Genomic DNA, 12,066 nt, shown 5'->3' with positions numbered 1-12,066 from the left:
GAAATGGTTTGCGTTTGAAGGGACCTTTAAAGGTCATCTAGTCCGATCCCCTGCTGCATTGAGCAGGGACATCTTCAACTGGATCAGGTTGCTCAGAGCCCCGTCCAACCTGACCTTGAATGTTTCCAGGGATGAGGCATCTACCACCTCTCTGGGCAACCTGTTCCAGTGTCTCACCACCCTCATCATAAAAAATTTCTTCCTTACATCTAGTCTGAATCTACCTTGTCTTAGTTTAAAACCATTATCCCTTGTCCTATTGCAACTGAACCTGCTAAAAAGTTTGTCCCTACCTTGTAGGCCCCCTTCAAGTACTGAAAGGCTGCAGTAAGGTGTCCCTGGAGCCTTCTCTTCTCCAGGCTGAACAGCCCCAACTCTCTCAGCCTTCCCTCACAGGAGAGGTGCCCCAGCCCTCTGATCATCTTCATGGCCCTCCTTCGGCCCCACTCCAACAGGTCCATATCTTTCCTGTGCTGAGGACCCCAGAGCAGTACTCTAGGTGCGGTCTCACCAGAGTGGAGTAGAGGGGCAGAATCACCTCCCTCGATTTGCTGGCCATGCTCCTTTTGATGCAGCCCAGGATACGGTTGGCTTTATGGGCTGCCAGTGCACGTTGCCAGCTTATGTCCAGCTTTTCATCCACTGGGACTCCCAAGTCCTTTTCCACAAGACTGCTCTCAATCCCTTCCTCCCCAGCCTGTATTGATACTGGGAATTGCCCCGACCCAGGTGCAGGACCTTGAACCTGGCCTTGTTGAACGTCATGAGGTTCACATGGGCACACTTCTCGAGGTTGTCCAGGTCCCTCTGGATGACATCCCATCCCTCAGGGATGTCAACCACACCGCTCAGCCTGGTGTCATCTGCAAACTTGCTGAGGGTGCACTCGATCTCACTATGTCATTGATGAAGGTATTAAACAGTACTAGTTCCAATACGGACATCTGGGGACACCACTTGTCTTTCAACTCATGCTTGCCAGAAAGGCAAAGTGAAAACTATATCGATGCTTAGTGGCTGTTTGTCATACCATTTGTTGACCTTACTCCTTTAAAGGACTATCACAAAAAGGAAATTTTAAACCACTTCCTTAGAGTACCTCGTAAACATACTTCTGCTTTCTAGGAGCACGGAACATTCAACCTTGGAAAACACCCCCAAACAGCCTGACTGGATGAAATCTTTATCTTCTTCCACCAGAAAGACATGAGAAGCACATCTCTCTTGCAGAGAGCAGGATATGACTGTGCCGGAAAAGGCTAGTTCCCCACCTTCTTCGAGTCAGACTAGAGGTTATCACTTCTCAATGCCAAGGTTTTACCAAATGGCTGATAGTCCAGCAGCCACCTAATCTGGTTCATCAATGACTGCAGTTGCTCAAATTCTGCTCGTCTGCATCTTAAAATGCAGTAGGTAACTTGGATAGTCTTGGTTTACTTCCTAAAAGGAAAGATTTGGGGCTCTGGTGGTGGAGGGGGTGCTGGGGAGACAGTGAGTCAGTGCGTGCTAATGATCATAGCTACAGCGTGTGCATTGGATCCGTTACTACTGTACAGCGATGTATTTGCTGGGACAAGGAAGTATCTTGGCCATCTACCAGACATTAAAGTCAGTTAAATGCATCTGACTGGGGCAAGTGCTGTTCTAATGCACTGCTGTAAGAAAATGAAGATCTACCGTCTAGGGAAATCTTCAGGAAAAAAACCCTCAGACCCCAAACAGAGACAAAACAGAGGAAAGATGGGATGACAGATTCCAAGGAGAGACATCAAAGTTAGTTTCATCTGCAATTTATCAGAGACAGGAGAGGTAGAACATAGACATATGCAAATAACTCTAATGACATTCTCATCTAGCAATTCAGGGGTTAAACTACATGATTGCACCACAAATGATGCTTTCTTCTTTAAAGGTTAAATTACTCTTTGTCTCCTGCTTCACCAGTCTTCCCTCAGATTATTACTCTGGGTACTTCCAACTTCCCATCTCTCTCGAGTAGGATATAAAGGTGGTTTAGCTGTTCTGATCTGAACACCTCAGTGCCCTGTGTGTGGATCTGCAGGTTAATCAAATGTATTGGAGCAAAGAAAAACTGTTCAGAGGAGAGTGATTGATGTGCAGGGCCATAGGCCGCTCTTTCTATAGTGGTGATCTGAAGTCCTGCATTACACTGTGCTGCTAACATCCTTCTCAGTTGAAGACTTGCTTCTGTTAAGGGGGTAAGGGATGGGACGTGTTGATTCCTCAGTAAAGGCACCTTCCAAGAATCCTTGCACTGATTGCCGTGCTTTTGCCCTGAAGTCCCGTCCCACAAAAACATAGAGCAGCGGGTTGATGCAGCTGTTGGCATACGCAAGCGCTGTAGAGAGGTGATCCCAGAGGATCAATGACTCCCTCAGTCCTGTTCCAAGAGTAGGTACAAGGGACAGAATCCCAACTACATGGTACGGAGACCAGCAGATGAAGAAGGCAGCTACTACTAGCACAATTGTTCGCAGCATCCTGTTGCGTGGCTTGTGAAAGTGATTTGCACACGTTCTGACAGCAATAAGGGCGTAGCAAACTGCCATTATGCCAAAGGGGAGTACAAAGCCAAAGACAGCCCGGGTTATGTTTATTACCGCTGAGGCAAGGGGTGTAGAATAATCATCACCTTCATAGAAATTTCCCCACGAGTTGTTACCATTGTAGTGTAAAGGTGAGTATTTTTCCAATAATTCATTTACAGAATCATCAATATAATCTAGCACTTCGTCATCTCCAAAATTGTACCCACACTCAGTTTTGCCGTCATAAGTGCTAGTCTCACGGTAGTAGAAGACAGGACAGCAAAAAATGAAGGCCAGGATCCAAATGCCACTGCATATTAGTGATATAAATTTCACTGTTCGATGATTTTGACACCAGACAGGTTTCATCACAAGGACGCACCGGTCAATGCTGATGGCCACGAGTAGGAAGACACTAGCAAACATGGTGAAGATTATGACTGATGGAATGACTTTGCAGAGGAACCAACCATACGGCCAGTGTTCATGGAGGGCCAGGTGAACAATGGAAAATGGCAAGGACAAGCAGCACATGAAGTCAGCCACAGCAAGGTTTAGGAACCAGACAACGTTCACAGTCCTTTTCATTTTCAGACCAGCTACCCAGATCACCAATCCATTGCCTGGGATACCTATGATGAAAACGATGATGAAGACAGCAATGGAGACAATGGATTCTGATGCATAATATACAGCAGCCTCTTCATGTGAACTGCTGTTATTCAGGAGTCGATGCATTCTGTAGCTATAAAACAGAAACCAAATTAGTATGCAGTTCTGAGTAAAAGAGCCTGATCTTCATTCTTTAGGCATGAATAGAATTGTTTATAAAATCCCTGCTAACTAAACCCTTGCTGAATCAATGAAGACAGTTGTGTTGCTGAAAGGTCCCTAAAAGCATTACCAGAGTGCAAGGAAACTGCAGTAAGAGCTGAATACAGCCCACAGGAACAACTGAGGAGATATGAATAAGACAACCCAGACTGATTCTATTCTAACCTCTATTACACCAATACTTAAATGCCAAGCGGGGACTGTTGTGTGCAGGACTAAATATCAGTATTATTAAAAAAAATCCAAATCATCAATCTCTTTCTTCCATAACATATAGTCTAAGTGTGCAGCGATGTGTAAGTGTTAGAAAGAAAATGAGATAAACAGTTGTAACAAACATTGCAATTTACCACTTTTTGGTAACAAACGCTAAGAGGCTTTTAGGTGAGGGTGACCTGCAAGGAGAGCTATGAACTGGAAGGCAGCTGGGAGCTTAACAAAATTCTAACAAGTTTGTTCCATTTTCTGTGGTCTTGCTGATATATGCAGAAGCGACTTTTACAGGAACAACTGGAGAACAGTGCTGCAAGAGCTGAATCTTGCTGCCTCCCCATATAGCTACAGAAGATGGTATGAAGAGGACAGGTAATCAAGGAATGCATAAAGATAATAATACAAACCCTACTCCAAAGCAAACTGAGGGATGAATGAGTAAGAAGATACTGCCCGGGCTGTTTTCAAGAGTGCTAAAAAGGCTGCTATATGGTTATGAAGATGGAAGGGGGAACTGGCGGGGAGAGAGAGGTTTTCAAAAGTGAAGAATAAGAAATTGCAAGTTGAAGACGAAAGCAGAATTCTGCAGCTTATTATACCTACCTGAATGAAGCAGATATTCTGGTGTGTCAGGGAGCAAGAACCATCAGTCCTGTTTCTGGAGTGACTGAAAAATGAAACTCACATGACATTTTAGGAACTGATTTTTTCCTCTATGTGCGTGTGTCTGCTAAGTGTGCCCTGCCGGAAAGGCTTAGAATGACTCATATTTGAAGTTTTAGATATGATCTGCTTATAAAATAAACAGTCAAACCAAAATAAACTGTCCCAGCACCATCAAAATAATATAGTGCCCTGAGTCAAAGAATAACAGAAAGCAATGGAATGATAGGTTCCATAATGCAACTGAATCAGATGGCTTGCCTATTAGCATAACACTGACCTTTGCTTGATGTAATTCGTAATTCCAAATCCTGCCATCAGGTGTCTGTCTTGTAGCCACTTCCATGTTTTATCAGATCAGCACATTCACCTAGCTAATCCCATTTCTGGGATTCTTATCAATCCAGATCAGCTTCTGTCCCAGCCTGAGACAGCTTAGTTCACCAAATACAGAACATTGTACGCAGGAAACTATAATTGTTCAGGTCAAAGGGATTTTAATCTGATTTTTTACTTTTCAGGGTATTTAAAGTTTTGTTGTTGGGTTTTGGTTTTTTTTTTTTTAAAGAAGGAACTTGACTGATGAAAATTAGAAGTGGTTAACTGAAATGCTGATGGCACAAAATGTGGCAAGGCTATAAAAAGAAAAGACACACTGGGCAAGGCATTTCAAATGTGCAACGATAGCGTTTCCCCTCACCCTTCCCAGTCTGGGAAGTCAAGATTGCTCGCAGAAATTGCAAAGCCCAGACATGCAAGAATCAGCCTCAGTATTTTGGTTTCGGTCTAGAAAACAAACCAGGATGGAGCAGAGTTCTGCTCCTGAGCATGTCTCTGTGAAACACACGAATGCTGCCTCCAACACAAAAGCCATGAAACCAGAGATGAACGCAAGCCAGGGCTGGGCTGTACCCCCAAAGACAGACGGGCTGTCAGCAGCCTGCCAGGAAAATTTCCATAGCTGCATCTTATTCTCAGCTGCCATCTTTCCTTGGGGAACTCCTCAGACCCAGACAGAAAGTGCTGATAGGAGGGTACTCCTATTGGCTCCTGCTGGTGAAGGGCCTTTTCACCACCATATGACTCGCTAGCTCTAGTCAAACTCTCCTTTGCAAGAAGGTCCTTCTCCACCAGTTGGCCAGCTCTGATCCTCTCAGTTAAAACCTCTCCCCTGCAGCCAACCTTGACACAGCAAGCACTTTTTCTTTAGTCCAGCCAGCTCACCTGGGACAGTGATGAGATAGGATCATAGGATCATAGAATTGTTTTGGTTGGAAAGGGCCTTTAAGATCACTGAGTCCAGCCATTAACCTAATGCTACCAAGTCCACCACTAAACCATGTCCCTAAGCACCACACCTACTCTCTTTTAAATACCTCCAGGGATGGTGACTCCACCACTTCCCTGGGCAGCCTGTTTCAATGCCTGATAACCCTTTTGGTGAAAAATTTTTTCCTAATATCCAATCTAAACCTCCCCTGGCGCACCTTGAGGCCATTTCCTCTCGTCTTATCACTTGCTACCTGTCAGAAGAGACTGACACCCATCTAGCTACAATCTCCTTTCAGGTAGTTGTAGACAGCAATAAGGTCTCCCCTGAGCCTTCTTTTCTCCAGACTAAACAACCCCAGTTCTCTCAACTGCTCCTCACACAACATGTTCTCCAGATCCTTCATCAGCTTTGTTGCCCTTCATGTGGTACCTCTCTGTATAGATTTCCAGATCAATGAACCTTTTAAGCAGTTTGACTAGTGAAGTGTTTTGCGTCTAAGCATGAGGGGCCAAATGATGCAGACACTCAAAGGAGATGCAAGGAGGAAAAAGAGACATTTTGTTACTTTCATCAAATGGTTACTTAGATCACACCAGACCTCTGACTTGCAGCTTTGATAGTAATCCCAAATCATCACACTGCATTCTTTTCTTCTCTTCTGGATCTCTCCCTTCCCCTTGTGATAAACAGAGTTAGCTTAGAAAGGCTCTAATTCACAGAATCACTGAATAGTTGAAGTTGGAAGACTGTCTGGATACTGTCTCACCCAATCTCATTGCTCAAAGCAGGGTCAGCCAGAGAAGATTGCCCAGGACTGCATCCAGTTGGGTTTGAGTATCTCCACAGAAGGAGACTCCACAAAATCTCCAGGCAACCTGTTCCAGTGTTCAACCACCCTCACAGTAAAAAACTGTTTTATTGTGTTCAGATGGAACTTCCTGTGTTTCAGTTTATGCCCATTGTCTCTTGTCCTGTCACCACTGAGAAGAGCCTGGCTCCATCTCCATTAAACACTCCCATCAGATAGATGGACTGTAAGATCCCCCTGAGCCTTCTCTTCTCCAGGCTGAACAGTTCCAGCTCTCTCAGCCTCTCCTTGCATGACAGGCATACCAGTCCCTTAATAACTTAGTGGCTCTCCACAAGTGCTGAGTAGAGAGGAAGGATCACCTCTGTTGACCTGATGGCAACACTCCTAATCTAGCCCTGGCAGCTATTGGCATTCTTTGCTCTCCACAAGTTTCACTCCAGTGCATGGGGTTGTTCCTCCCCAGGTGCAGGACTTACTTTGCACTTCTTGCTGAACTTCATGAAGTTCCTGTCTGTCCAATTCTCCAGCATGTCTAGGTTCCTCTGAATGGTAGCAGAGATGCTTGGTACATCAGCCACTCCTACCAGTTTTGTATCATCTGCAAACTTGCTGAGGGAGCACATTGCTTCGTCATCCAGGTCATAATGAAGAGTTAAACAGTACTGGAACCAGTGTCAACTGCAGCTGGACACCACCAGTGACTGGTCTCCTGCTGGACTTAGTTCTTCTGATCACTACCCTCTGAGCTCAGCAGTTCAGCTGCTATTCAACCAACCTCACTGTCTGCTTATCTAGCCCATATTCCATCAGCTTGTCTATGAGGATGTTCATATTGAAGTTAATCTTGATGTATAAACTCAACTGGCCACCACAACAAGTTGGCCAAAACCTTAATGCAAGTTACCACTTATATTGCTGTTTCAGGTTTGTTACTACAAAACTGCACCAGTCTATCAGTTACTAAATAGTTACACCCACACACAATTTATAAACTGTGATCAGTATATTTACAAAAGCCTCCCTTCTGCAAGAGTATACACTTTGGCAAGAGCTGAGAATTCCATTTGTATTTCATATTTCTACTACTTCTGCAGTTCTACAAAGCTTTCCAGCCCCTCTCAGATCTCGCATTTGTTTCTCTGCAGGTGGAGCGACTAGGCAGCTATGCTCTTTCACAGACCCTGAATGTTCCTTGGGTATATGGCAAACCCATTTTCCTAAAAAACCTGTCCAAAACTCTCCCTATAAATCTTAGCCATAAGTAGCACAACTGTTTCTCTCGAAAGCATACTGCAGTGGTTTGCTGGCCAGTCTGTGCTATGCGCTTGTTTTCCTCATCACAACCGTGCACATAGTTTCACAGGGACTCTCCAGTAACATCAGGTATCTGCAGGGTTGCCCTGCATGGGTATTCCTCAGACCTTCCTCTCAGAAAATCCACTGAATGACTCCAAGGTATTTTTGTACATTGCTGAATAAGCTCAGGTAAGCACAAGCTTTGGACACCAAGCAGGGAAAAAAGCTTGGCAAAACTGGTACATACATAGATCATACATAATTAAAAAGTAGCTCTCCACAGTAACAGGTTCTCAGTACTGGGAACGGTGTTCAGGTCAGATGTGGTGGAAGCAGCATTTGAAATAGTATTTGGACTGTTTTGTAAAAATGCTCATCTTGGGATTAACCTTTAAGTTATCTAAGGAGTTGTTTTGTGAGACTGGTTTCCCTTGTACCTTTTGTGCAGAGAGAAGGAAAATTCCAAATGTTGGGTCCATCCATTATGTACATTCCTGAATGATGCCCTACTTTTTTCTTAAATAAACAAAGCAAAAAGCAAAGCAAAAGCCCAAATAATTATTCTGCATGGTTTATTGTCAGGCTACCTACAGATTGGCATGAACTGTGCATTTTACTCTACTTGTGCAGGCCTTTTTATTTTGTTGGAAAGATGTTGAGGTGTTGGAGCAAGTCCAGAGGAGGGCGACCAAGCTGGTGAAGGATCTGGAGGGTCTGACCTATGAGGAACGGCTGAGGGAGCTGGGGTTGTTTAGCCTGGAGAAGAGGAGGCTCAGAGGTGACCTTATTGCAGTCTACAACTACCTGAAGGGAGGTTGTAGTGAAGTGGGAGTTGGCCTCTTTTCCCGGGCAACTAGCGATAGGACAAGAGGACACAGCCTCAAGCTTCGCCAGGGGAGGTTCAGGTTGGACATTAGGAAGAATTTCTTTTCAGAAAGGGTTATTAGACATTGGAACGGGCTGCCCAGGGAGGTGGTGGAGTCACCATCTCTGGATGTGTTTAAGAAAAGACTGGACATGGCACTTAGTGCCATGGTCTAGTTGACATGGTGGTGTCAGGGCAATGGTTGGACTCGATGATCCCAGAGGTCTCTTCCAACCTGGTTGCTTCTGTGATTGGTTCTGTGATTTGCACACCTCATATGATTGAACATTGTGGAGTTCCATCCAAGATTTCTGCTATTCCTTGGTTTTCATTCATTGAAGATTTCCATGTGGGAAGAATATGGATCCTCCATTGCTTTCATAGTCAGAGTTAAAATATGTTCTCCTTCAATATTTCAACCTCTGTGCTTTAAAAAAAACCCCCCAAAATAAAAAATGTTAGCTATTACTGGCAATGCTTTGTGTTTTCTTGGCCCAGAAAAATAGTTACACCTATATACAATTCTAAAAATGTGATCAGGATATTTGCAAGAGCCTCCCTCCTGCAAGAGTATGCAGGTTGTCTCCAAAACACTTTGGCAAGAGCTTTTTGAAAAAAGACAAAAAAATGTTATGTTCTCTGCTGGTTAAGCCTCAGTTGAATGGGAGATGTATTCCTGGTGTCCCGGTCCTGCTTGTGCATCTTTCCTCACGTGCCTTATAAGAAGTTGGCCCTTTGCCACTCTCTTGTCTTAGATGCTCTCCTTCTAGAAGAACTGTAGGAGGATTGTGGCACACTGAATGACAGCACAATAAAGAGGCAGGCGAAATTTAGTATTGCTAATTGTGAATTATTGAATTTGGAAAAGCAACCATAACTATACATACAGAGTGATGTACTCTAGAGAACTTATTACCAGCCAAAGAAAAAAACTTAGCAGTCACTGCAGGAAGTTCCATGAAAAATCATGTCAACGTGTAAATATAACAGGAAGTATTCAGTTGCTTCTTGAATACTGAATGCTGTGGTGGTCCTTGATCTTAAAAAGAATTGAATTATAGAATCAGAAATGATACAGAAAGTGGTGATTAGACAGCCATGGCTCAGAACGGCTTCTTTTGGTGGACAAGCTAAACAGAGAAGAGTGCTTCACCTCAGGAAAGAGACATCTAAGTGGCACTATGAGAGACATATGGAGAAGGTGACACATGAATTCTTACAGCACAAGAACTAGGAGGTATCAAATGAAATGTCAGGTAAAACTTTTTAAACAAAAAATTACACTTTTTTCATATTGCACAATTAGATTCATAGCTCCAGGGATGCTACGGGTAGCCAAAAGTATAAATAAATTAAAAAATTTATTTAAAAAAAAAATTTAGATTAATCCATAGAAGGAAAGTCTATAAAATATTGCTAACAAAGGCACACCAAACCTCTGGCCCACAAAGCCTTTACACTACAGATTGCTAGGCTAGTATACTAGGAAAGTGTAATTCTGTACTGTTTTATCGGCTTTCTTTAAGCAGCTCTGTTCTCCAAGGCTTGCCTGTCATTAACCTCTTTGCCTTAACTCTGGCAGTCTGGCAAGCAACATAACACTGGTGTATTGCAAGCACGGAGGCAGAGCCTTCTTTCACACTGTGGCACATATCTGCATTAAGTATCAGTGCCATGTATTCCTGCTAGTTCTTTGAAGGCTGCGTGAAAGGGTTCAAATCTCTCTTCCCGGGCAGGTATCTGTGAGCCCCAGGGAGCAGCAGGGCAGGGCACTCACACACCAGAGCCTCAGGGCCCCTGCTCCCTGAGGCATCAAGATCTGCCACAAAGCAGTGTGTGTCAGCCCCTCCCTCCCGCTGCAGGGAGGCAGAGCAAGCTGGCAGAGGGAAAGGGGAAAAGGAAGCTGCGTGTTTGCGTCACTCCCCATCTATTCAGGTACTTAGCTCACACCAGTCATGCATCTTTCCTGTGTATCTACTCATACAACTGTCAACATAATTCTTGGGGAAAACTAGGCCAGTTACATTTAGATATGCTGGTTAAATTACAACTATCCTGCTTTGTTAGTCTTAATGACCCAAGACTATTCCTATCCTTGGCTTCAAAATAGCATCTTAACCAGATCCATGGAATCAGCAGCGCAGACTCCCTTTCTTCGTTTCAAAGTTTTTCTGCACCAGGCACTTTCAGAGATACAATGCCGGCCTAGTTGGACATTTGACCTGATGGGAGGACAGCTTGACTGCTATGGCTGTGGTTCGTTACCATCCTGTTCCACTTATCTCTGGAAACAGCAAGAAACAAATCCTGATACCATTTCAGCTCACGCTGCATTAACTAACACTATTCCATACCGAGAAAAAAAAAATCCTCAAACGTAGTGCTGTTTCATTCACTTTTTTCTTTACCCTCAGCAATAAACTGCCCTCAGCCTTCCATGAGGAGCTTAAATTACTTCCTAGGACAATTAGCTCGTGCTATGCCCACCCCTGACTCTGTGGATATGTAACTTTGAAACTTTTCCTACACCTTTTCTTCCTGTTTTCAGAGTAAATATATAGTACTTAGATAGACTCAGCCACAGGCTGCTGCATAGCAGTGCACTTCAACACCAGTCCCCATCGGGAAATCACTGACTACTAAAAAAATAGCAGTTTAAATGCTTCTAGTCTTTATCATATTTGATAAATAAACTAGTATCTATACACTATTTTTGGCCACGTTTCTGGGAATTCACACTCCTGAAATTAACCTTTAAATAGCAGGCATTTTCACCACTTCTAGCTGCAAAACTTGTAGTGGTTTGTGTTGTGTTTTCTCTTCAGTTTGCTGTTTTACCAAAGGCCTCCCGATCCCAGCACCATAGGCCACACGAACATCCGTTTTCACTTCAAACCCAAGCTTTCACCCAAGACACGCAGGGGAGAAGCGCCCAGGCCCACTGCCAAGGACACGCAGGGAGCCACATGCCCCACGAGATATTCGTGTGGTGGCACAAAACCCAGCCCCATGTTTCGGCACGGCCCAGTCATGCCTTCCCAGCTCTCGGCGTGACACCAGCGCCTTTTGCTCGGTGCCACCGCGGTCTGCAGCCGGTGGCCGGCGTCCCCCTCCCGCGTACCGGGCTGGCGGGAGGCGGCAGCTCAGGGCTCGGCGCCCCTCGCCCTTCCTGCCCGCCGCCGCGCCCCAGCGGGGCTGGTGGCAGCTCAGGGCCTCCCCAGCACTCAGGGCGGGAACCCGGCCTCCCCAGGTGGAGGTCAACGCGCCCGGCTCCGCCCGCTCCCGGCACGGCTGCCCCCGCGTCCAGGGTGGCGCCCGGCACCACTTCATCAGCCCGAACCAAACATGGCCGCGCCAGGCCCTGGGGGGAGAGAACTGCCAGGGTCCAAGATGGCGCCGGCCCCCGCTGCTGTGTCAGAACCGGCTCCAAGATGGCCACCGCCCCGCCCCCGCGCTTTGCTGCCAGCAAGATGCCTTCCTCCACGCCTTCGACGTGCCTCGCTTCCCGCCCGGCTGCCCCAGGGCCCCTAGGCGGCTTCTGCCCTCATCAAAGATGGCGGGC

General features: G+C 45.4%; 1 protein-coding gene across 1 annotated transcript; it reads right to left on the bottom strand.

Annotated features, from left to right (window-relative positions):
• Positions 1-2,165: 2,165 nt before the first annotated feature.
• On the bottom strand, positions 2,166-3,287 carry C3AR1 (complement C3a receptor 1). Its single transcript, XM_068402310.1, has one exon. The coding sequence runs from the start codon at positions 3,285-3,287 to the stop codon at positions 2,166-2,168; it is 1,122 nt and encodes a 373-aa protein (XP_068258411.1).
• Positions 3,288-12,066: the final 8,779 nt, after the last annotated feature.

The sequence above is a fragment of the Nyctibius grandis genome, chromosome 5, assembly GCF_013368605.1.
Source record: "Nyctibius grandis isolate bNycGra1 chromosome 5, bNycGra1.pri, whole genome shotgun sequence".
Classification (NCBI taxonomy): domain Eukaryota; kingdom Metazoa; phylum Chordata; class Aves; order Nyctibiiformes; family Nyctibiidae; genus Nyctibius; species Nyctibius grandis.
Note: the sequence above shows the minus strand (reverse complement) of the source record. Positions and strands in the feature narration are given on the sequence as shown.